The sequence below is a fragment of the Vombatus ursinus genome, unplaced genomic scaffold (genome assembly GCF_900497805.2).
Source record: "Vombatus ursinus unplaced genomic scaffold, bare-nosed wombat genome assembly UNPS02014852.1, whole genome shotgun sequence".
Taxonomy (NCBI): domain Eukaryota; kingdom Metazoa; phylum Chordata; class Mammalia; order Diprotodontia; family Vombatidae; genus Vombatus; species Vombatus ursinus.
The window spans coordinates 539,706-566,574 of record NW_020954630.1 but is presented as its reverse complement, the minus strand read 5'-3'; the positions used below and the strand labels follow the sequence as shown (position 1 = coordinate 566,574).

Here is a 26,869-nt window from a genome sequence, read left to right as displayed (position 1 = left end):
AAAGCCTTAGCCTCGCCTTTTGATATGCACCTTTCCTCCCTAGCCCTAAAAAGAACCAGGCTCCAGTTTGTCTGTGGGTCCCAGAAAACCCTTAAACTTTTAGGTTCCTTATCTACTCTCTTTATCTTCCTTGGAAAGCAAACTTCCTCCTTCCAGTTCCCTTCATTATCTATTCTCATTGTCTGTTCAATCTCTCAGACCTCCCAAACAGACTTCCTACCTAGACCCTTTTTTTCCCAACCACCTCCCCCCCTTCCTCTGGCCACCCAAAGTTACTTTACTGTATTTAAGATCCACCTTAGCCCCGGTTCAGATACTGAGAACCTCTCACGCCTAGAGGCTGAGACTGTCATGCCCACTTGTCCTTTCGGCTTCACCTGGCCTCCCCCATTCAGATGCTGAGAATCTCACGCCCAGAAGGCTGAGGCTGTCTCATGCCTGCTCCTCCTGTCCCTACGGGCATCACCTGGCCTATATGTGATTTATCCACTCTAGCCCACATTCAGATGCTGAGAATCTCATGCCCAAAAGGCTGAGGTTTTCTCATGCCTGCTGGTCCTTATGGGCATTACTGATTTTTGGGTTCCTTGGGAGTCTGGTCTATATGCTTTATCTTTAATAAACTATTTCTCTGGCTGGAAGATTTGGGTTGAATTCATTCAGGCAGTCCCAGTGCCGTGATCTTGGGGGGGTCCAAGCGCCCCAAAACCCCTGGACCTCTTCACCTATTTTTCTACATCCCCACCAGCATTTGTCTTTTTCCTTTTCTATCATTTTAGGGTGTGAGGTGGTACCTCAGAGTTGTTTTAATTTTCATTTCTCTAATCAGTAGTGATTTAGAGCATTTTTTCACGTGAAATTTGTTATACTTTCCCTCTATAGGTTTATTCTCAGCTTTGTAGGGTATGTTAGTCTTGATTGTAAATCTTTATCTTTTGCCTTCTGGAATATTCCAAGATCACTTTTCATTTATATGTGAAGTTGCCAGGTCTTACATGATCCTGACTACGTTCCTTGGTTCTTGACTAGCTTCTTTTTGGAAGCTTATAGTATTTTTATTTTGATATGGGAACTCTGTTTTTTTTTTTCTTTTTTGACTCTGATAAGTTATAGGTAGCTTTGATTTTTTCCGAAAACTGCCTGTTCATATCCCTTGACCATTTATCAATTAGGAAATGGCTCTTTATTTTTTATAAATTTGATTCAGTTCCCTATATATTTTAAAAATGAGGCCTTTATCAGAGACACTTGCTATAAATTTTTTATATTACTTCATTGTCTATGGTTCCTTTCGGCAAAATGTAGTTTCCTCATTTATCTCTTTTAATTATGTCTGTTTTTTGCTTTTGCTTTGTCTGAAATCATAATTGCTATATAACAGATCCCTCTCCAGCCCCTAATGTTAACTCTGTGTTTGTGTACTTCTGTTTCAAGTATGACAAGAGACCATTTTTAAGGAAAAATCAATGGGACTTCATGGCTGATATGAAGGGATGCAGGAGAAGCAGAGGATCATAGATTATGTAAGAGAAAAGGGATATGGAAGGTGAACATAGTACATGTTTTTACAAATAAACTAAGTGATGGTAATCAAAATAGTTTTGATTTACCGTAGTCTAAAAGCATTTATTGAATACCTACTTCATACATGATATGACATAGAATTGCTAATAATTTTTATATAAAACTATCAATCTCTATTTCATACAGCTTGCTTTTCTTTAAAAATATATAATAAATATTACAATATTGTTTTCAAAACCACCCTGCTTATCTGTGCTTCTTTGTATGTATTTTTAACTGTCTTAATGACCCTCCATCTTGGTATCACTGTTGTTAACCTCCCTTCCCCTTACTTCCCTACCCCCCCTGACTGAAAACAGAGAGGAAGAAAGGAAAAAATTCAAACAAATTCAAACAAAAGAAATCCACACTGTTACTATGTCCAAAAATGTATGCCTTTTTCTTCACCTTGTTTCCAATACCTTTTTGTCAGGAGGTGGGTAACATACTTCATCATAGGCCTTCTGGAGACATGGTTGGTAGTTGCCCAATCTTCCCCCTTTTCCTCCGTGTTTGTATCATCTTTCACTCACACATCCCAGCTCTGAATAATCACAAGTTCCATTTTCTTATTTCTCCGGTCTACATTAGTGTATTCCTTTTACCCTTCCTTCTCTTTCCCTTCACTAAATCCTTAGATTAAAACAAATCCACCCCCAGTACCTCAGTTTTGCTTATTTGACTCCCTAAATATCCTTTGAAGACATTAAGATTATGAAAGGACACTGGTTACTTCACCCCCTATTAAAATGTTAATACTAGGTCCAGGTCATCATACAATTCCTTCTAATTGCTCAAATAAATTTACCTTTCCTGGTTTCCCTCGACTCTTGTGTTCATATTTCAAGCATTTACTCAGCTCTAAGTTTTCATAGATAATCGTTAAAAGTCCTCTAATTCTTTAAAAATCCATTTTCCCCTTGTAGGTTTATTCTTAGCTTTGTTGAGTATGTTAGTCTTGATTGTAAATCTTTATCTTTTGCTTTTTGGAATATTCTAAGATCTCTTTTCATTTCTATGTGGAGCTGCCAGGTCTTGCATGATCCTTTGTTCTTTCATGCTTGAATAGTTTCTTTTTGGATGCTTGTAGTATTTTTATTTTGATATGGGAACTCTGGGTTTTGGGTTTTTTTTTTGGTTTTTGGCTCTGATAATACTGTAACTTTTACTCCTTTTTTCCCCAGAAGATAATTGGTGAATTCTTTTTTTTTTTGGCTTTACTTTGTCCACTGGTCCTAATAGATCTAGGCAGTTTTTATGTATGATTTCTTGAATATGGTGTTCAGTCTTTTAAAAATGGTTTTCAGGGAGTCCAGTGTTTCTTAAATTTTCTCTTGGTCACCTGCTTTCCAATTTTACTGTTTTTTTTGTACTAATCTTACATTTTTTCTTCTATTTTTTTCCATCTTTTGATTTTGTCTTAATATTTCTTAACTATTTCATGGAACCATTGATATATTTGGTCTATTCTGATTTTTAGGAACGCCACTATTTGGGTAAAGTTTACCATTTTCTCTTCTAAGCTACTTATTCTCCTTCTCATTCTTTCCTCCAAAATTTTTATTTCATTTTATTTTCCACAGCTCGGTAACACAGTGGGTAGAGTCCTGGACCAGGAGTCAGGAAGACCTGAGTTCAAATTCAGCCTCCTATAATTCCTAGGTATGACCTTGGGCAAATCACTTAACTTCTGTTTGACTCAGTTTCCTCATTTGTAAAATGGGGATAATAATAGTCCTATCTAATAGTCACTATCTTGTAGTAAGAATAAAGAGATAATATTTGCAAAGGGCTTTGTAAATCCTGAATCTATCTCAAATGCTAGCTATTGTTATTATTATTTTTAATATCTTGTTCATTTCTTCTAGGTATTCATATAGTTCTTACAGAAAATTCTTTTTTTTTTTTGCCGTTTGATTCTCGGCTTGCAGTGTTATAGGGTTACTTGCTCATACTTCTGGAGGATCTCTAGATCTACAATAATTTTTTATACAGGTCAGTGTCTTCTTTGATTTACTCATCTCCAGCTTTAGTTCCTGAATTGGGACTTTGTGCTAGGTTCAGGCTGCCCCCCCATTGCACCTTTGGGTCAAGCAGATTAGTCTCATCCTAGTTCTCTTGAGTTCTTGCGTTGACCTCCATTTCCCATGATGAGCCCCACATACTGGATCTTTGAGGCCCTATCTGGAATTTCAATACCTGTATAGAGCATTAGGGACCTCCAAGCCCCCAGGTATGAGTTGTCCCTGTCTGAGCACTGGAGCTGGATAATGGTTGCTGCCCATTGCTGCTCCCTAGGGCTTCCAATTTTCCTTCTCTGGGGCTTCCTGCCAAACTTGAAGTTTGTCCACCCTGGGTAATTTTCAGGTGAAAGATCTCTCGGGCTCTCAATGCCTTGCCTGTTCCCTGTGTCCCTATCTCTGGTCACACTCAGAGCCTGATTTGTAGACACATATTTCTGCATTCAGTACCTCATCCTAACATGGAGATGACCTAAGTTCTCAAAAGCATTGTAAAGGGAGTACAAATTCTGCCAATTCCTATCAGGTTGGATGGACTTTGAATACAGGTTCCATCACACATATTGCACTTCTTATCCAAAGACCAGCTTTTGTTAAGTTAAGAGAAACTCACCCTTAGGAAGTTGACCACAAGGCAATTTTGGGTTTTTTGGGGGAAAGGCAGGATAGAGTGGATAGAACTCAGAATGACTGCTTACTGAGAGACTCAAAAGGTTGTAATCAGGGGGGCAGCTAGGTGGTGCAGTGGATAGAGCACTGGCCCTGAAGTCAGGAGTACCTGAGTTCAAATGCGGCCTCAGATGAAACACTCGACACTTACTAGCTGTGTGACCCTGCACAAATCACTTTTGTGATCTGCCTTTGTAGAGAGATTCATCCTACTAAGATAGGAGGGAGAAAGGTCCTTGTGGTTTTGGAAAATATTTATTATTCAATGTTTTCATCACTGGAAAAAACTACCATCCTAAGAAGAACTAAGAATCTTAAAAAATTTTTGAAATTCATCTCGATGCTTCCGGATGAAAGCACAAATTTCTTCCCAAAACCACCTTAAAGAAGTAATAATTCGCCAAATTAGCCTTTTTAAGAAATTGTCCTCATTTTTGCTTTTCTGTTTCTTGGGACTTGACCTTTCTTTTTCTTTTTGGTCGAGTTCTTCAGTCTGAGTGTAGATTGGATTGCCGAAGCACGAGTCCCTATTGTTCTTCACCATGTGGGTGACCTTTTCTATGAATTCGATGACCTGGGCTTCCTTCTCTTCTCCCGTTGCATCATTGTTGAAAGCACAGTACCGTCCTCCACAGCTTTCTATCAGCTTCGCAAAATCCTGATCTTTACATTTCTCTACAAAATCATCTATGCTCTCCCCCTTTAGCCCCTCTTTTTTAGTGAATAATAAGATAGCGTATTTCAGTGCATCATTTCCAAAAACTTCTGAGATGAGTTGAATGGTTACTTCGTCTTCTTTAGTGAAACAGCCTAAAGACATTACAGTAACAAATGCATGAGGCCCTGGGGAGGAGATCACCAGCTGCTTAGCAAGTTCTTGTATAGTTTCTTCGATATTGTTGTCTCTATCAAAAATGCCAGGTGTGTCGATCACTGAAACTATTCTGTTATTCCTCATGCTGCTTGCTTTTTCGCATTTCTTGGTTACTGAAACTGGGGATAATTCAGATTTAAATGCATTCCTGCCGAGGATAGTGTTTCCCGTTGCACTTTTTCCAGACCCAGTCTTCCCCAAAAGGATAATTCTGACATCTTCTGAGTAACTGCCAGGTCCAGGCCCTCCTGGGAAGAAGAAAGACATATTCATAACCTCCTTTCACAGACTGAATTGAAGTTAGAAATGAGGCAACTATTAAAGTGATCCCTTTATTCTTTAGGCAAGAGCCAAAGTTTGGGCCCCTGGCTTAACTTTGTCACCTGCTGCCTCTCAAGGACCCTGCCATAGGGTCTACCGACATTTTCTTTTTTTTTCTTCTAAATATTCTATTTATTTATATTTCTAAAATTTCTAAATAAATAAATAAAATTTCTAAAAAAAAATTATTGATATCTTCTGGGTTTTTTTTCAAATGTTTCCACAATTTCTGCCAATATCTCTCTCCTTTTTCTTCCCTTTCCCCTTGCCGGATGGCCATCCCACTTAACAGTATTTTTAAAGGAAAAACAAAATGAAAATCAATACATCTGATCAATATATTCAGTACTTTGTGTTAGCAGGAGCTCCTAAAACAGCTTTTTTCTATTCTCTCCAATCCTGAACCTTTCTTCATCCTCCTCCCTACCTCTGCTGTTATTGTGCCCTACTTCATAGTGAACCATCCTGATAGCAATATGCCTCAGGCCAGGTTTTGCCAGAACTCTACCTAGCACGAGGTAAAGAAGGCTTTGCCCCAGGGTACCAGTATTGGGGAGGGGAGTAGGCTTCTTTTCCAAGGCTACAGTCCCAGGGCCTCAAGCTCCCTTTCCCATCCTCCTCTCCGACTTCTTTCCCCTACTGTCACCAACAAAGTGAAGAACAGAAGGGTAGGTCTCTCATCCCCCAGCTGCTATACCTATACCTACAATTTATCTCTGCTTTACTTCCAACTCTGTCCCCAGTCAGGGATATACTGGAGCCAGCTCATACTGACTCCCAACAACTGGTTATTACATTTTCAGTTTGACCCTTTATACCTCAGCAATCATCAAAAGCTACAGATCAGGGTTTGATTTATTGTTTTGTTAGGTGCCTAGACCTGAGAAAGTGATGGAGAAAATGTTAATATGCAGATTAGACTTTTAAATATGTCTTATATTTTGGAGAGCCAGTTATTAAGCATTTACCAACACTGCACTGCCCCCAACCCGGCTCTAGTTCTTCCCCACTCTAGTCATCTTTGTTTGTATTTGTTCCAGGGAGTCAATGCCTTTCCTAAAATATGGCGACCAGAACTAGACAAGGTTCTCCTGGTGTGGTCTCACCTGGAAAGTATCTCATAGGACTATGACCTCCTTCCTTCATTATGGGCACTAGTCCTCTCTGGACACAGTTTACAGTGACTCTTCCTTGTTTTGTCAGCTAGATTACATAGTGGATAAAGCATTGGTCTTGAATTCAGGAAGATCTGAATTCAAATCTGGCTTTAGATATTTACTAGCTATGTGACCCTGGGCAAGTCACTTAAAACTTCTCTGAGGCTGTTTTCTCATCTGTAAAAAAAAATGGGGTTAAAAATAGCACCTACGTCTTCAGGTGGTTTACAAGCATTAAATGAGATAACATATGTAACATGCTTTGCAAACCTTGAAACGCCATCTAAATGCCAATTATTATTATTGTTGTTGTTGTTGTTGCTGTTGTTGTTGTCATGTTGTTACCTCATAGGGAGTTTATAGTCTCCTGACATCTGCAGGTCTGGTTCATGTTGACTGTTGTTTAACCAAGCTTCCTACATCCTGTACTTGTGCCGTTGAGTTTTTGATCCCAGAGGGGTTATTGAAAATACAGGGCTTCCTTTTAAGGAAGGCTCCCACTGCATTCTTGCTGAAATTTCAGAAAAACCCTAGTATTACCAGCAATGCATCTATAAACCATTTTGCAGGTGGGTTGTTTCCACTGATGACTGATGTCTTTCATTTTGTGTTCATTGTTATTCCTTTCATTTTCTGAGTGTGACATTTTCTAACAGGGTTAGAGAGAAATTCGTGTGAAAAAGGTCTAGAGAATGAGCCATGTGTCAATTTGTTATGCTTAACTGTAAAAGAGAGGATTCCAAAAGAAGAAACGGTGGAAACAAGCATTTATTAAGTGCCGACTTTGTGCCTGGCATTGTGCTAATCACTTTACAATTGTTATCTCATTTGATCCTCACAACAACCCTAGATGGTAAGGGCTATTTTTATGCCCATTTTACAGTTGAGGAAACTGAGGCAGACAGATTGAGTGACTTGACCAGACTCACGCACTCTTCTGAGGGTAGGGTAGGGTAAGAGAAGTCACTGGAAAGTGATGATGATATAGAAAGAAGCAGCATAGATAAGATGTGTTATTTTCTTCAAGTGCTCAGGATGTCCCATAAAGACTTAGCATAGACCAGTAATAAAGAATGCTGCTATTAAAATTATAATAATTTAAAAGGCCTGGAGGCTTTACTGAACTGGTCTAAGGCCCTTCCAACTATAATATTCTATAATTCTAGAGGATAGATTAAGGGGAAAATGAGGTTCAGGGAGCTGGAAATATCCAGACTAAATGAGAGGTCCCTACTCTTATCAATGTATTCAGTAAAGAGTCTGATAAAAATGTTAGCACTCAGGTTGGGGGAGTTTTTTGTTTGTTTGTTTGTTTGTTTGTTTCGTTTTGTTTTGTTTTGTTTTGGTGAGGTAAAGAGGGAGGCTTCTCTGAGGTCCTAAAATCTCAACATTGATTGAACTGCCTATGCAAAAGTCCTATACTGGGTTGGAAGCCTGATGTTATTTATAGTAGCTCCCCATTTCCTTTGTCTATTCAGCTGATGAGGGAGCCAAAGTTGGGCACTAGCTCTATTGTGTATTCCTGGTTAGGGTCTATGAGAAAACATGTAGGGGTGGAGCCAAGATGGGGGAGTGAGAGGAAGCAATAGAATCTAAACTCTGCCCAACACTTTATGACAATATGGCCTAAATTAATTTACTTATTCAGTGTCATACCAATCAAGCCGCCAGAGAATTACTCCACAGAGCTAGAAAAAGTAATAACAGTTCATCTGGAGAAGCAAAAGTTCAAAAATATCAAGAGTATCAATAAAAAAATAAAATGAGGAGTACCAGATTTCAAACTCTACTACAAAGCAGTAATCATCAAAGAAATTTGATTAAGAAATAGAGCAGTTATCAGTGGAACGTATTAGGTACAAAATATACAGAAGTAAATGAACACAGTAACCTAGAGTTTGATAAACCCAAAGATCCCAACTATTGGGACAAGAACTCATTATTCAACAAAAACTATTGGAAAACTGGAAAGTAGTCTGATAGAAACTAGACATAGATCAATATCTTATACCATATACCAAGACAAAGCTCAAAATGGGCACATGATTTAGACATAAAAGATGACATCATAAGCAAATTAGTGGAATATGAAAGAAATTGCTTGTCAGATTTATGAATAAGGGAAGAATTCATGATCAAACAAGAGATAGAAAGGTTCATGGGAGGTAAAATGGACAATTTTGATGACATAAAACTGAAGTTTTTACACAAGCAAAACCAACACATCTAAAATTAGAAGAAAAGGAGAAAACTGGGAAAAGAATCTTTGCAGCAAGTTTTTCTGATAAAGGTCTCATTTCTTTTTTTTTGAATGGAATGATTCTTGAAATTTTTTCTTTTCTTTTTTTTTTTTTAGGCAATTGGGATTAAGTGACTTGCCCAGGGTCACACAGCTAGTAAGTGTCAAGTGTTTGGTCTGAGGCCGCATTTGAACTCAGGTTCTCCTGACTTCAGGGCCGGTGCTCTATCCACTGCGCCACCTAGCTACCAAAATTCATTTTTTTTAAAATTTTTTAATTTTTTTTGTCTAGGCAATGGGGTTAAGTGACTTGCCCAGGGTCACACAGCTAGTAAGTGTCAAAGGTTTGGTCTGAGGCCAGATTTGAACTCAGGTCCCCCTGAATCCAGGGTTGGTGCTTATCCACTGCGCCACCTAGCTGCCCCTCATTTCTAAGATATATAGAGAACTGAGTCAAATTTACAAGAATAAGAGCCATTCCCCCATTGATAAATGGTCAAGGGATATGAATAGGCAGTTTTCAGAGGAAGAAATCAAAGCTATCAATAGCCACATGAAAAAATGCTCTAACTTAATAATAATTAGAGGAATGCAAATTAAAATTCTGAGGTACGACCTCATACTCATCAGAATGGCTAAGATGACAAAAAAAGAAAATGAAAAGTGCTAGAGGGGTTATAGAAAGACAGGTACACTAATGCACTGTTGGTAAATCTATGAACTAGTTCAGCCATTTTGGAAAGCAATTTCAACTATGCCCCAAAAGCTATTAATCTGTGTGTGCCTTTGATCCAAAGACACTGCTAGTAACTGCACCTGAATCCCAAAGAGATCAAAGAAAAAGGAAAAGGATCCATAGTACAAAAGTATTTATGGCAGCTCTTTTTTATTGCAAGGAATTGGAAACTGAGGAGATGCTCATCAATTGAGGGATGGATGAACAAATTATGGTACAATAATGTTATAGAATATTATTGTATTGTAAGAAATGAAAGGGATGGTTTCAGAAAAACCTGGGAAGACTTGTGTGAATTGATGCAATGTGAAGTGAGTAGGACCAGAACAATTTATATAATAACAACATTATAATGATAATGGTCTTTGAAAGACTTAGTAACTCTAATCAACACAATGATCAACCACAATTCTAAAGGACTCATGATGAAACATGCTACCCTCTAAATATCCTCCAATGATGGACTCAGAGTGAAGATTGGAGTGTATTTTCTTTTCTTTCTTTCTTTTTCTTTTTGGACTTGCACAATGTAGAAATTTGTTTTGGGTGACTGTACATATTTGTAATGAGTTTTGTTTTTCTTGCCTTCTCAATAGGTGGTGGAAAGGGAAGAGGGACAGAGAGACTTAAGAAATGAAAATTAAATTAAATAAAATAAATCCAGTCAATATTTTTTTTAAAAAAGAAAATATGTGAATCAGATTTGCTTCATTTAACTGTTATCTTCATGAAGAAAAATGAATGCTATCCTAAGGATGATGTGAATGATATGTGTTTATCAGTCCTGTGGAGGTAGGGGTCCCACAGGAAGGCAATAGAAATGTTGTTTTCTTAAGGAAAAAAACTTTCTCTTTCCACCAAAATCTTGACTGAGGACCTGGTGACCCACTAGGGTTTTCTTTCTCTGGAGCTCCCTTAAAAACAGTAGGTGTCTTATCTGTCTTTGCTCTTGGCCAAGGATACAAAATGGACTAAGCCAATCTTTCAGTCTTATAATTCTGTGATCACAATGACCTGAGTGAATCCTTGGGTATATAATTGAAATAATGGTGCTAAAGGAGTGTTACCTAGCAGTGGTTCCTATTTCTGATTTTGGGGTGTTTTTATTTTTTTTGAGACCACAATGCCCTTCTAGTATATACCTTGAAGTGTGTACTACTGCATACAAAGTAAACTCACGATTTTAACAGGAGGGAAATAGAAACTGATAGGAATCACTGAGACTTGGTGAGATGTGGTTCTTAACGTAAAGAACACATCTTGTTCAAAAGTAATAGATTTGATGGAAGGGGCAGAGAAGTAGTGCTATTTGTCAAGAAAATAGAAACATACCTGAACCTAAGTGGGGACAGAATAATAAAGAACATTTTGGCAAAGACAAAGAAGTAAATTTGGATGAAGACATAGATGGCATGGATATCAAATTAAAGATAAATATGAAGCTAGGGCCCATACCTAATATACTAGATGGCAAGATAAGGGTTCAAAAGAATAAAGAATGGTTAAAAAATGAGCTTATTCTGATGAAGCAAACTTTAATGGGGACACATATGAATTCCTACACTTGGGTTGAGAAAATCAACTTCATTAGTACAGGATGGAAGAGATTTGACTAGTAGGGAAAAACCAGACCCTGCTCTCAAGGAGCTGACCATCCAGTAGGTAAGACAACATGTAAACAACTATGTGCAAGCAAGATGTGTACAGGATAAATTAGAGGGAAGGAACTAAAATTAAGGAAGACTGGGAAAGGCTTCCTGCAGAGGTGAGATTTTAGCTGGGATGTAGGAAGCCAGGGAAGCGAGGAAGCAGAGATGAGGAAGGAAAATGTTCGAAGTATTGTTGACAATCGGTAAAAATATCTGGAATAGGAGATGGAATTTCTTGTGCAAAGTACAGCAAGGAGGCTAGTGTTACTGAATCACAAGAGACCATAGAAGGAAGTAAAGTAAAGTAGAAGTAAAGACTAGAAAGGTAGAGAGGAGCCAGGTTATGAAAGGCTTTAGAATCCAAACAAGGGATTTTATATTTGATCCTGGAGGCAATAGGGAGCCAATAGAGTTTACTGAGTAGGAAGGTGAGTAGGAAGATCAATTAGGAAGATCAAGGAGAAGTCCTTAGTGAAGATTTTCAATTAGAGACTGGATGACCATTTCTTGTGGATATTAATGTAGGAATTCATGGTTCAGGCAGTGTGTGGATGGACAAAATGAAATCTGAGGTCCCTTTTAACTCTGAGATTCTATTGTTCTAAGATACTATCATAACACTATCGTATAGATTGCCTAGCTTGGTAGAGGATATATAGATATATGTGTATATGTATATGTATATATACACATCTGCATATATAGCATATATGTACATGAACACATATGTATATGTATATATACACACCTGCATATATAGCATATATGTACATGAACACATGTGTATGTGTGTATGTGTGTTATATATATATAATATAAGTTTTTATACATAACACAGAACTGTCAAAGAGTCGAGATGTGAAATTATGGGGGTTAGGGTAGGGGATCATTATTTAGGCATCTGCTGGAAGTTTTAATCTGTTAAAGTTAGAATATATGATGAATTCTTTATTTACATTGCTGACAATTTCATCTTTCAAGATAGAGGAAACAAGAAGAATGAGTACTCAAAGCATAATTAATAAAGAAGAGCTGATTAATGAAGGGTGAATCATGGGAACCTGGGGAAAGAGTGATTATGTCATATTGGAGTCCCCAACGATTAAGGGAGGGTACATACTGGACATGATCAAACATATATTCTAGAATAGGAAAGTATATTTCAGAAAGTTTAGAGGAAAGATAGGTATGATTTCATGGCCAGAAACACTAAAAGGGAAGAACAGATCAAGAGTGCTAGAAGATTCTTAAAAATATGTAGCCCAGGGCTCAAGTCTAGTATTAGCATAAGACTCTTTTCCCTGGTAGAGAGATTAATTTAGAGCTCTCTGCCTGCATGAAAGGCTGAGTTGACAAGAGCTTGGGAGAGGAAGTACTCATTCTTTTCTTCAGTGAAGAGTCTTTTGTAAATGCCAGGCTTGAGACCTGAGTCACAGACAAAATTCTGATAATTTAAGTGTGGATAATCATAATAAAGGAGACAAAGGGAAAATAGACCAATATATTTCACATGAAACTTTCTCATAAGCTCAGATATTTTTAAAAATTATGTACTGAAATGGAACCAAAATGGAGCCAAATAAAATGTTAACCAGCACAGTGTCTTGAATGTATTTGATGCTTAAATGTTTGTGAAATTCAGTGAAAATAGAACACAAATGAGTGGCATATATCTGCAGAAACAGTGTCAAGAAGGCTAATGCCCATTGTGGGTTGCAGCTAGTAAAAATGCTAAGGAAATTTTTTAAAAAGGACATTTTTAGCTATATTCTAGACAAGAGAAGGAATTAGGGAAAGATAGTTCTGCTACATGGCCATAGGTAATATAATTGCCTATAGAGAGATACCATAGAGAACATGAAACAACTCAAAGACTGTTTGGTTTCTGTCTTTTCCATTCAGGGAAATGGTATTCAGCCTGGGCAGTGTAAACAAATGTAATTAAAAAGGGTTCCTACCAAAAAAAGAAGAAAGGAAAGAACATCATCATCATCATCATCATCATCATCACCACATTTAGCATCTATAGAATTTTTTAAGGTTTGTTAAGCACTTTACAAATATTATCTTATTTATCCTCACAACAATCTTGAGAGATAGGTGCTATTATTGACCCCATTTTATAGATGAGGATTCTTAGGCAGATAGCGATTTAGGGACTTGCCCAGGGACATACAGCCAGTAAGTATCTGAGGCTGGATTTAAACTCAGGTCCCATGACTTCAGGCCCAGCCCTTCATCCACTGTACCACCTAGCTGGACAGAAAAGAACAGAAAAGATTCCAGAGGGAGATACAGATTAACAGCAGAGCTTTGGAACTAACAAATTGAATTTGTCAAATACTTTTTGAAAAAACCAAGCAGTATATGATAAAAATTCATAGTTTTCCTCTTTTTGTTCTTTGTACATGGGAATGTTCATTTTTGCTGGTATTTGTCAAATTTAAATTTGTCAAATTTGTCAAATTGACAAAAAGAAATTAAAATTAAAGTCCTAAAATTAAAAAAAAAAAAGGCTCAGCCCAGCCGGACTCCATCATGATACTGACATGTAATAGCTGAACTGATACTTGAAGAGATCTGAAAATGCTGTGAAACACTGGAAATGGGCAAATGTCTCAATTTTCAAAAGAGGGAAGGATGTGAATTTCTCAATCTGCAGATTAAGAGCTTGCTGGCTAGTTCCAAGAAGAATTCCAGAAAGGATTTTTAAACAAACCCTAACCTTCCTATAACTTCCACCCATTGCTTCTAGTTACAAGTGTAATAAACCCTCTTTTGAATGACAGTTCTTTCACATGGGTTATGAGCACCTAATGGGGCCCAGCAGCAATCAGCATAAGCTTATTAAGAACAAAGCGTATGAGATCAGCCTCTCTATATATATGTAGATATAGACAGATAGAGATATCTATATCTCTATCTCTATCTCTATCTATCTATCTATCTATCTATCTGTATGTATGTATGTATATATATAACAGCATTGCTAGATTGGTAGACCCAGGGCTAATGTATTTGGCTTAATGCATGTGGATTTCAATAAGGCATCTAATAATTCTCTTATTATGTCTTTGGGAAGAAGATGAGAGATATGGGGTGAGTGACAGTATAGTTAGATATATTTGGAACTGGTTGAACTGGTCAGTTCCAAATGACTGGAGGGGTAGAGCCTTGGGTTCCAGGGCCTTTATTTAATGAGGGGGCCCAGCATAGTCCCTCCCCCATTTTCCACAAGCTATACTGCTTTTGAATTTCTCTGGAATTCTCCAATATTCATCCACTATGTGCCTTCCTCTCTCACTCTCCCCCTTTCAGCTTCCTTTTGTGTGTTGTCTTTCCTCATTAGATTGTAAGCTCCTTAAAGGCAGAGACTATCTTTGTGTTTATTTGTATTTGTATCCCCACTATGCCAAGCACATTGTGATTAGCACAGTGCCTGGCACAGAGTAGGCACTTTAAAATGTAATCATCTTCCTATGTGTCTGTCTGCAACTGGAGTACTATATTCATTTCTGGGTACTATATTTTATTTTATTTTATTTTATTTTTGGCTAGGCAATGGGGTTAAGTGACTTGCCCAGGATCACACAGCTAGTAAGTGTTATGTGTCTAAGGCCAGATTTGAACTCAGGTTCTTCTGACTCCAGGGCCAGTGCTCTATCCACTGTGCCACCTAGCTGCCTCTGGGTACTGTATTTTAGAAGGTATACTGGCAATCTGGAACAAATCCAGAGAATGGCAACCAAGATTGTAAGGGAACTAGGACCCATGTTATATAAGAAAAATTGAAGAAATCTGCGATGGTTAGCTTGGGGAAAAGAAGACATAACCAGAGTTTTCAGATGAAGAACTCAAAGATATCTATAGTTATATGAAAAATGCCCTAAATCATTATTGATTAGAGAAATGCAATTTAAAACAACTCTGAGGTACCATCTCACACATATCAGAGTGGCTAACATGACAGAAAAGGAAAATGACAAATGTTGGAGGGATATGGGAAAATTGGGACACTAGTGCATTGTTGGTGGAATTGTGAACTGATCCAACCATTCTAGAGATCACTTTGGCACTATGCCCTAAGGGCTATAAATCTGTGTATACCCTTTAACCCAGCAATCACACTACCTGTATCTCAAAGAGATTTAAAAAAAAGAAAAGGACTTATATGTACAGAAATATTTATAGCAGTTCTTTTTGTGGTGGCAAAGAATTGGAAATTGAGGGAATACTCATCAATTGGGGAATGGCTAAACAAGTTGTAGTATATGATTGCAATGGAATGCTATTATGCTATAAAAATGATGGAGAAGGATGCTTTCAGAAAAAGCTGGAAAAATTTACATGAACTGATGCAAAATGAAGTGAGCAGAAACAGAATTTTGTATACAGTAACAGCAACATTGTGCAGTGATCAGCTGTGAATGAATTCTCAGCAATACAGTCTTGCTGGGAAAGAGACAGGAGATGTGACAGTAATATCCAAAACGGATAAAAGTAAACACAAAACATCAGAACATTGTAAGAGTGAAACAGTAGTATGTGATCTTGAAATTCCAGAAAGTATCTCCATTTTCTAAAAAGCCCATGGCTCAGGTCTAGATATTTGAAATTATATCTTGCCTTAAAAATTTCAGTGAACTTGAAAGCATGGACCTGGAAACCATTTGAAAAACTTTACTATACTTTATAAAGAAGAAATATTTGATGTGTATGTTCTCCTCATAGTATAAATGTTTGAACAAGGTTTTGTTATAGATACTCAAATCCCTAAAGGATCTTTGATTTCCTCAGCTATCACAAATCTTTATTAATGCGTTTTTTCCACTTACAGGTAAATAAAGTTTAACGTTTGGTTTTTTTAAATTTTTTTCCAAAATTAAAGAGGTGCCCGTCAATTAGGGAATGACTGAATGAGTTGTGCGTTGTGATTATGATGTACTACTATTGTACTATAAAAAATGATGAGCAGGATGCTCTCAGAAAAAACCTGGAAAGACTTGCATGGGTTAATGCAAACTGAAATGTACTGTGTACAAAGTAACAGCAGTATTGTAAGATGATCAGCTATGAATGACTTAACTATTCTCAGAAATATGATCCAAGACAACTCTGAAGGACTTATGATGAAAAATGCTATCCATTCCCAGAGAAAGAACTAATGGTATCTGAATACAGATTGAAGCATACTTTTTTTACTTTATTTTTCTTGAGTTTTTTTGTCTGTTTTCTTTTACAACACGAATATTATGGAAATGTTAAAAAAAATTCTTTCCTAGCAAGACAATTCCAAAGGATTCATGATGAAAAATGCTATCTACTTCCAGAGAAAGAACTGATGGAGTCTGAATGCAGATCAAAACATAGTATTAATATTTTACTGTCTTCATTTTTCCTTGCTTTTTTTTTGTCTGTGTTTTCTTTGGCAGCATTACTACTATAGAAATATGTTTTGCATAGTCGAACATGTATAACATCTGTCAAATTGCTTGCTGTTTCAGGGAGGGGGAAGATGAGTGAGAGAAAGTGAAAATTTTCAAAAATGAATGTTAAAATTGGTTTTTTACATGTTTGGGGAAAATATTATTTTAAAAAAGACATGGACAGGAGGGATATGATAACTTTCTTTGATATTTCAAGGGTTGCTCTATGGAAAAGTGACTAAAAATCTGTTCCGCTTGGCTCCAGAGGGCACAACTAAAACCCATGGATGTAAGTTATAGGAAGGTTGATTTTAGCTCCATGAAACAACTTCTTAATGATCAGAGCTCACCAAAATGTGATGAAAAAGCTGCCTCATGAGAGAATGAGTTCTGATCATTGGCAGTATTAACCTCGACTACAGACTGATCGCTTTATGATCACTTTTTGGAAACGTCATAGAGAGAGAGGGCATATGATACAGCTAGGAGTCAGAAGAAGTGATTCCTTCTAACTCTAGGCTTTTTTTTTATTATATTATACTAAAGAGGGTCTTGAAATTCTCAAGTCAAGCAATTCAAACTGTCATTTAAAAAAATAAACAAATGCCAAAGGCTAATTTTTATAGATCTGGAATAAAAACCATAGCTCAGAAAAATGTGTTGAATTACTGTCAACTGGGTATGATTTTCAATGGCAAAAACTTCAGGCACTTAACTTAATAATTTGAATTAATAAGTATCTTATCTACCTGACATTCTTATAGGAGGGGGAGGAGTGGAATTTGATTGATCAGAGGTGCCATGATCAACTCCCTCCCACACTAAATGAACCCTTACAAACTGCAAATAAGTCCCTCAGAATCTGACCCTCGGTAATTTCACTGAGTGGACTGTGAAATCAATGAGAGTCTCCTTATCAACCCCTGCAACACTTCAAATATTCCAATGATGAGAAACATCCTGATGGATTCTAGTCACTAAAAGCCCCTTACCAAAGATTGTAGCTTCCTCTGTGGTAGGGAGGGTCCTCACTGGGTCACTCTTATCACTGTTCTCACTGGTCCGGCCACCATCACACACGGCAGAAACTCGGAACCTGTACACAGTCTGAGGGGTCAGTCCGTCGATGTCACAGTATGGCTCCTCATTTCCTGTTCTCTGTTCATGCCATTCTCCTTCCCCCTCCTCACCCACAGTCTCACTCTCTTCTCTGTAGTCTATTCTGTAGTCCTTGATCTTGACTCCTGCTCCAACAACCCTTGGACCCTGCCAGCGCAGGGTCACAGACTGTGGGCCCACCACAACAGCTTCTGGCTTCCCAGGAGGGCAGGTCAGGGGAAGTGTCCTCACAGCAAGGCTCACATCACTGCTCTCACTGAGCCCTAGCTCACACACCTTAGCAAACCGGAACAGATACTCTGTGCTAGGCTCTAGGCCACTCACTTTGAATACTTCTTGCTTTCCAGACACAGGGATGGTGATCCAGTCCTCTTTCCCTACAACCTGGTACTTGACCTGATAGCCAGTGATCCTCTCCTCCTTCCCAGATGCTGAGGCCAGTGTGAGCTCTACACAGTCATGTGTGACCTCACCAATCTGGGGAGGGGGAGGTTTGACTGGTAGCTCAAAGTTGGTGCTGACCTGCAGTCCCTTTTCATAGAGGTAAATGGAGACCCCCTTGTTCTCCTGGTCTGGGACAGATGCCACAATGAAGTGAGTCTTCTCAGTGGAATGATTGGCCTTGGCAAAGTTTGAAAAGGATTCTGCCAATTGTCTTGCTTTTCTCCTTGTGTCTCTGTCCTCAACCCATGAGGAATATGTCTGTTGCTCACAGTCAAGACTGAATGATGCTGAATTCTGTAGCCACTGTTTCCAGTCTGCTAAGTAGGGTTCCTCATGCAAGGAGGTGAGTGCAAACACCAGGACATATCTGCGGGGAGAGCCTATTACCACATCGTCCACCTCATTCTGGTCAGCCATGACTGGCACCTCCTTCAGAAGGGTGAGGTAGGAATTTACCACCTTCATCTCCTGGAGCTTCTGATCCAGGAACTGTGAGAGCCTACTAGTGCTGAATGGGGACTGACTTTCCCTAATTAAAATCCTGGTTAGCTCATCATCCCCTGCTCTACCTTCCCGGATCTCAGGTAAGACCTTGGCTATTTCCTTCTGTAAAAGCTGTTTGTGCTGCTTATTTAGCCCTTGGAATCGCCTAATCTTCTCCCTGATTGCAGAAAAGACTGAGAGCCCTGGTGCCTCCAGCATGTCATTGCACCTCTTGTCACACTCAGATAACTTCTCCAGAGTGTCCTGGGCATCCCATACCAAGCTAATGCTGATTTCTCGAACCAGCCTGGCAGCCTTGGAATTCGGCTTCTCCAGAGGGTACAACCAGACTTGGACGGGCACCCCATGGCCCCTAAGCAGCTTAGGAAGGGAGGCGTAGACTTCTACTGCATCTTCGTAAGTCACTGGATTGGTCTGAAGAACAAAATCCCCATAAAACTTACACCTCAATTCCTTGGTTGACTTTTTCTCACTGTCCTCCATTTTGATCTTTCCGCCTACCTTTCCTGATACCTGGGGAATCTTCTTTACTTTACTCTTCAATGTTCCTTCTATATCCTTGACATTTTCATTGGTGGAAACTTTCTGATCAAACACAAAGAAAGCCTGGGCCCCATAGAGCACAGCTATGACCACGTGGGTGGCTGTCTCATTATCAAACACATCATGGTAGGAAATATTCTGATATCCCAGGTGGTTCATGGTGAGGTAGGAATACTGGGTAGTCATACTATACTTGAGAGTGACCCGAGCTTGCTGTTGGGATGTCTTGGTGTCACATAAATATTTGGCACAACCCCCTATTTCAATCAGCCCTGCCAGGACACTTGCTTTCAGCTCTGCAGAGATATTCATGGCCTTGGTCTTCTCATCAATAGAGTCAGAGGTGATGATGTCAAAGTCAGTCATGCACTGCTTTTTTGTGATCACATTTCTCTCAAGGGTCTTCTTGTCCCATAAAGTGATGCCTAGAATGGGACAGAGACATTAGGGAGTAAATGGCAGATTGCAGAGGGACCATAGCCTGTCACTTAAGGGTGCCCTCTCCAGCAGGGACAGCTGGGCCTGGGAGCAGCTTGTGGAAGGAGGGTGAGCAGGGCAAGAGGCACAGATGGCAGGGGTGGACAAAATCCTACTCCTGACCTGGCAAGAACTTCTCTATGTCTCTGCAGCTCCCTTGCTCCCCTGAGCCTTCTATGACTGAAGGGGGAACCCTTACAAAGTCGCTCTCTACTCTGAACCCCTGAATCTGAATTCTCCTTCTTCCTCCCCCATAGTCCCAGTACACACCTCCCTACTCTGAGTCCCTGTGTTCCTTCCCCAAGTAGAGAAGCCTCTCCTCCTACCAGCCTGGGAGCTGCAGCCTAAAAAAGGCTCATGGTGATACAGGATTCACAAAGTTTACACAGCACGTTGCTTCCAACAGTTCTATGAATTAAGTAGTGTTATCATCTTTAGCCCCATTTTCCAGACAAAGAAACTGATACTCAGAGAGGTGGTAAATTTTTTGGAGAACCTACTGCTAGTAATTGTCAAAGCAGAGCCCTGGTCTTCTGACTACAAGAGTAGCCAAATGCATTGTCTGAACTAGATAGAGAACAGGAGATGACCCACAGTGAGGTCAGTGCTTGGTGGGTGTAGGAGGAATGTTGCATGTACAAAGCAGGTTTGGCAGTGTTAGCTGAGTATACGACCTTTGGAGCATTCTCTGAGACAGAAAAGGAGTAGTTATGCCTCTGAAGAAGTGTAGCTCCTTCTGGGTTGTCTTGGCCAGGCCCCTTGTGGTGAGACATTCTATGCTGCTAGCGAATGATAATCTTACTCTCTAGCATTAATATAGTACCTTAATATTTGCAGAGTATTGGGGAATGGCTGAGTAAGTTGTAGGATATGATTGTGTTGGAAAACTATTGTGCTATAAGAAATGAGGAGCAGGACGCTTTCAGAAAAACCTGGAAAGACTTACATGAACTGATGCAAAGTGAAGTGAGCAGAACCAGGAGAACATTGTACACAATAACAGCAATATTGTATGATGATCCACTGTGAATGCCTTAGCTGTTCTCAGCAGTGCAATGATCTAAGGCAATTCTGAAGGACTTTTGGTGAAAAATACTATCGACCTCCAGTGAAAGAACTGATGGAGTATGAATGAAAAGAGTTTTTTTAAACTTTGTATGTGTTTGTTTTGTGTATTTTCTTTTACAGTATGACTAATACAGAAATACATTTTGCCTGACTGCTCATGTTTGACCTAGGTAAAATTTCTTGCCTTTCCAATAAAGAGGGACAGGAGAGAGGAAGAGAATTTGGAGCTCAAAATTGAAAAAAAACCGAACATTAAAATTTGTTTAAAATAAATATTTTTATGTATGATTGGGAAAAAATTAAAAATAATAAATATATTCAAATTACTTTGCAAATATTATGTCATTTGATCCTCAGAACAACCCTGGGAGGTCGATGCTTTTATTATCATCCTCATTTGGTAGATGAGGAAACTAAGGCAGACAGGGTTAAGTGACTTGCCCAGGGTCTAATAACTGGCATGTATGTAAGCTTGGATTTGGATTCAAGTCTTCCTGATTTCAGGTCCAGTCCTTTCAGGTCCATCCATTGCACCACCTAGCTGTATACTACTAACTGGCTCCTGGGATGTGACTGAGGAAGGCAGTGAGTGGGGTACAATTTAGTGGCTCTTCTAAATATGTCTTGTTTCTTGTTCAGTAGTTTCTGACTCTTTCTGACCCTGTGGACCATGGCTGTAGATGGAGTTTTCTTGGCAAACATACTAGAGTGATTGCCTTTTCCTTTTCCAGTGGATCCTTTCATCAGGCAATCAGAAGTTAAGTGACTTTTCCAGGGTCACACAGCTAGGAAATGTCTGAGGCTGAATTTGAACTCAGGTCTTGCTGACTCCAGGTCCTGTACTCAATCAACTGAGGCACCAGCTGCCTCTCTTCCAGATGCTGGTAAAGATCAAAAGCCAATACGTATTCATACAACCTGCAACTCTCATCCTTCTCAAGGGAAAGTGATGGGACTGCCTGCCCTTCCACCTTCCCCCAACCCCTCATTCTGAACCATCAGGTCTTCCTTTCTCCTTCAAGCTACCCTTCAACTTTATTTTAACCAGATTGGTTTACATGCACAAACACCTCAGATGTGTATGTGTGTGTGTGAGAGAGAGAGAGAGAAACAGAGACAGAGAGAGAGAGAATCTGCCCAGCTCTCCTGTCAACACTGTGTTTGATGCAATTAAGATTCTGACCCCATCTCTGACTAAAGGTGTTTTTTTTTTGAAAAAGTTCAGTCTTCTTTTGGTTTGATCTTTCAAAGATTGCTTTGTTTTCTTGACCCCCACCCTTCCAGGATGAATTAGCCCCTCCTTACCTAGCCTTCTTCAGACATCACTCCTCACTCCCGGCTGGGATTTGCCATCACATAGCATCTCCCATCAGAAGTAAGTGATCTAGATGGGTTCTAACTGGGGGAAAAAAGATGACACACTCTAGTTGCTGAGACTTTCTCTGAATCTGACTTGCTTACACTGATCATTTTTCACCTAAAAAGAACTCTTTTCTAACACTGTCCTCTCTTGACACCTGGAAGAAGGCCTTGCATTCCAGAGAGTAATTACCAGGGATGAAGGTATCTGAGCGGCAGTCATACAGTGTTCCGAGATGTAGGGGTTGACCAAGAGTTGAAATCGTCCTTGTGTTCTTCAGGGTCATGCTGCTTAGAAGTTCTTTCCCTAAGAAAAAAAAAATTGAGGTCCAGAGCAGTTATCAGGGAACTCCCTTTCTTTCAGGCTGCAACCGTAAGTGCCCCAAATTCCTCAGTGACCTGGCTCCCCCAATCTCTGTTAGCCAGGAATCCTTCCCTAGGATGGAAAGACATAATTCTTGTATGGAGGTAACAAAGGAACCAGACACCTTAGACTGAATTGTTCAGCTTAGAGAGAATCTTAGAAACAAGCTAGGTCAGAGGGCAGAGGTAGAGCTAGAGAGTAACCAGGAGGACTGGTTTGGTGGAGGGGAGTAAGTATTCATGTGCCACTAGAAGGTTTGCAGAGCACTTTACAAATGTCATCTCATTTGGTTCTCACAACAACCCTGGGAAATAAGTGTTGTTATTATCCCCATTTGACAGTTGAACGAACTGAGGCAAACAGAGGGCAAATGGTTTGGCTGGGGGTCACACAGCTAGGTAGTGTCTGAGGCTGAATTTGAACTCAGGTCTTCCTGAATCCAGGCTCAGCCCTCTAGCCACTGGACCACCTAGCTGCTTCTACCTCTCTTTTATTTGCCTTAAGGATAAAAATAAATGCACTTCCTCACTTGAGGAAATTGAGTCCTTCCCTCCCTCCCTGTAATTCCAGAAAAAAAAAAGTTTTTTTGTATTTTTTTTTTTTTAGGTAGTGTGGATTAAGTGACTGGCATAGGGTCACACAGCTAGTCAGCGTCAAGTGTTTGGTCTGAGGTCGCATTTGAACTCAGGGCCTCCGCTCTATCCACTGCGCCACCTAGCTGCCCCTTTTTTTGTATTTCTTAAAGAAATAATCGCAAAGGGCATAATGTCTTAACTGCTTCTTAACACAATGAATCCTAGATATCTGTGATTAAATCCAGTGATTACTTCCACTGAGCTGAGGGTGGAGGAACTGAAGCCTCCCTCTCTTACATGTACAAAACCCCATCTGGAGAGGCAGCTTGGTGAGGCAGAGAGCTGGCTGAGCAGTCAGCTGGGGCTGGCTTCAAGTGTTCCCACCAGCTGACATTTAGCCACCTCCTCTAGGCCACATCCTGCCCCATTCCCTTCTCTCACTCTAGCTGCTACTGGCTCAGGTTTTGCCTACTAAGAGCTGCTGCTGAGCCTCTGGCCTGCCCTGAGTGCCCTGCCTCTGGTTCCCCTCCCCCAATCTAGAAGAAGGGGTAGACTGAGGTTTTAAAGCCCTCAAAACTTTAACTCTTTGTTTAATCTCTGTCATAGGAAAGACTTCTGGCTTTGTTGTTGTTCATCCTGCTTTCTCAAAGAGGACCGATGACATCATGAGGGGATATCTTGACATTGACTGGCATTTACCATCTTCCCCTTACATTTTAAAACTGGATCAAAGGTTTTCATTGGGGTTAGACATTTCCTGATGAGGAAACTCCTTCTACCAGTGCAAGTCAGCACCTGCTCTGCAATGTATAGCTTTAGCACATTTCCTGGGCACTGAGAAGTTAAGTGACTTACCCAGGGTCACCTAGTCAGTATATGGAGAGATGGGTCTGGTGTCCTTCTGCCAGAATTCCTTGTCTCCTTCTTCCCTTGTGCTCTATGTCTGAGCCCAGCTCTCTACCCACTGTTCCACACTGCCTTTCATTTCCCTCTTTTGGGTAAGGCTAAATATAAAATGACCCTCATTGTTCATAGATAGTGTGGTGTTGTAAGACCAAAATACACATATTTGTGACAGATAATTTTGTTTAACTTTTATAACATTGAAGGAAGTATGGGATTAGAAATCTGTCTTCTCTTTCAATTTCATGGCTTAAGGGCAAATGTACCAGATTGCAAAATGTAACAGAATTCTTCTTCAGTCTGAGGTAATTTTGGCCATAAGAAACATTGTTAGAGTCTTAATCGGGGTTCAGGAGTTCTTTGAGGCCTGAATCTATGCTTGCATATAGTAATGAAACCTAGGTTTTTGACCTCTGTAATATCTGCCTTGTGGTAAATATGTATTTGATAGCAATTACCCACAACAGGATCTCAGAGAGGAGATATTTCTCTCATAACTCATCACATTCCTATGGAGACTTCAGTAATTTCAGAGCAGATTTGCAATGCAATGTTTAAACATTTGCTTGACTTCTAGGTATATGTGCAAGTAGCCTACAAGAAATGGCAGTCTGGAAATGTCTTGCTCATGCATACTGTTAAGTTGTACAAAAAAATCAGACCAGCCAGGTGATCAGTAATAAAGTGAAGCATTTTATTCAAGGTGGAGGAAAGGCAACCAAGCAAACCTCTTTTCCTCATGTCTCTCTTCCTCTTCCTGAAACTCTCTGCATGATAGGGCATTCCTTTGAGTTAAGCATTGCCTCCTCCCTGAGATCCTCTTTTCGAGGAGAAATGGTTTATAGGCAGGATGATAATACACTGTAACAGTAACACTGTTGTAGCAGTTATGTGTGAGTTTTTTAGATGACTTTACTCTCTGACGGGAGGAATGGGGCAGCATTGAGTCCCTGGGTTCCTAGTGAAGAAGGGATGCTTTCCTGGCCAAAGCTCATGGAGAAAAGTACAGAAAGGGGAGGTTGGGAGTACCAAAGATAAATTTCTTAGGTATCAGTTTCATTGGGATGATAACCCTGCTGGGGAGATGTGACACTATAGTCACAGAATTCCCAGAGGGAAGACCTAAAAGTTGTCTTCACACAATAGAGGAGGGGGACAGTAAGAAAGGAGGCCTGCAAGTTCAGTGTAAGGAGAAGAGCCAGCTCTGGCTCCCCATCCTTCCCCAGACATTTCTGGTGGCTGCCCTGACCATTCTTCTCCACTCCTTCCCTTCTCCCCACCCTCTTCCAGACACACACTTCTTAGTTGGGAGAAATGGAGCCATCCAGCCCCACATAGCTGCTTCTGCAGGGCCCTTCCAGTTCCATGACATGGCCCTCCCTTATCATTTCAGGGGTTTTCTGTGGGGATCACAGCATTCATGGTGGGGTACTCTTAGCTGGCTCACTGCAGAATACAGCAAAATTGTGAAGTGAGCTCAGTCTGTCTTTGATGCCCCATTGCCGCCCCACCCCCAACTTCCTTTGTCCGGGGCCCTGTTGGGAACACCCAGTGCCCTAAAGCTCTCTGTGACTGCAGAGAACTTTCCTTAATGGAAAGCTATGCAATTTTGTCCAGACTTCAGAATTATCCTTTTTTTTTTAAAAAATTTCATTTATGGAATAAAACAAGCCTTTCCATAACATAGTATAATAAAAAAGATGATTGCACATGAAAACATAAATCTAATGTGTACAACTTGCTATTCCTTTTAAATATATAATAATGTTATCATGTACATTTCTTTTTTCCCTTTTTTTTCTTTCTTCTCACAATCCCCACTTCCCCAGAGATGGCTAATATTAGATAGAAATGAATATAAATATATATGTCAATACTCACACACACATACACATATATTGATATATATAAAGTTATTCTGTACCTATGGAGCTCTTGGAGGGAATAGGGACTCAGTCATCACACATATATTTCACCCTGACTCAACAGGAGTCAAAGCTAAGGTTTTAAGCATGCAGAAAAACAAAGCAGACTGCCTCAGAAGGGCAGGTCAGCCCTCCTGGACAGATCAGGGAGCCCACCCTCCCGAAGAGGTGCTGCCAACCCCTCACCTGGCCAATCTGGGCGCTGTGGCTTTACCAAAATATACAGTCTTCTATCTCCCTCCTCATCACAGAGCTGATCTTCGGGGTCATTATTGGTGTGGGGTGTGCCTGGAGCCTGGGCATGTGTGAGCAGCAGAAGGCAGATTGAAAAACAAAAGAACTGCTGGAAAATGCAAGTTATCTGACCTAGGGCCAGCCCATTTCCTGAAAATGGGGAGATTTAGAGGAAATGTTCAAGATCACCTGACTGGGTGTACTCCTGCCTGCTCAGTCAATAGGGTCCCTAAGCTGAGGAACCAGAAAAAAGGGATCTTAACTGGGCATAAATCACTCCTCTGGAGTAACATGTAACCAGCTCTTAATGATTAGATCTGTGGATTAACCAGACCTTTGCTCACTTCCTATCTCTCTCTCTCTGTCTCCCTTGGTACCTACCTCCCTATCTCTCATCTTCTTGCTTGATCACTTGGCCATTATTTTCTTTTTTTTTTAATCTTTTTAAAATTTTTTACTTATTTTTAATTTATAGCATAAAACAAGCATTTCCATAACAGAGTAAAATAAAAAATATTGTACTTGAAACTGCAAATTTATTATGTATAACTTGCTATTCCTTTTAAATACATAATAAATTTATTATATAAATTATTTTTCTTTTTGTTCTTTACCCCCCCACCCTAGAGATAGCTATCATTATATAGAAATATGTATATATGTATGTAAATCATTCTATACAGGCTTCTATTTATCAGT

General features: G+C 39.6%; 1 protein-coding gene across 2 annotated transcripts; it reads right to left on the bottom strand.

Moving 5' to 3' along the window:
- Nucleotides 1-3,450: 3,450 nt before the first annotated feature.
- LOC114027117 (verrucotoxin subunit beta-like) lies at nt 3,451-26,296 on the bottom strand. 2 transcript variants are annotated; one of them, XM_027840970.1, is made up of 5 exons: nt 26,123-26,286; nt 24,091-24,097; nt 22,363-22,480; nt 17,648-19,690; nt 3,451-5,375 (listed from the first exon to the last, which is right to left on the bottom strand). In XM_027840970.1, the coding sequence occupies exons 2-5, from the start codon at nt 24,091-24,093 to the stop codon at nt 4,549-4,551; spliced, it is 2,991 nt and encodes a 996-aa protein (XP_027696771.1). In that variant the 5' UTR covers nt 24,094-24,097; nt 26,123-26,286; the 3' UTR covers nt 3,451-4,548. The 2 variants fall into 2 exon arrangements, with proteins under 2 accessions (XP_027696771.1, XP_027696772.1); XM_027840971.1 differs by lacking the exon at nt 24,091-24,097 and having other exon boundaries at nt 22,363-22,476; nt 26,123-26,296.
- Nucleotides 26,297-26,869: the final 573 nt, after the last annotated feature.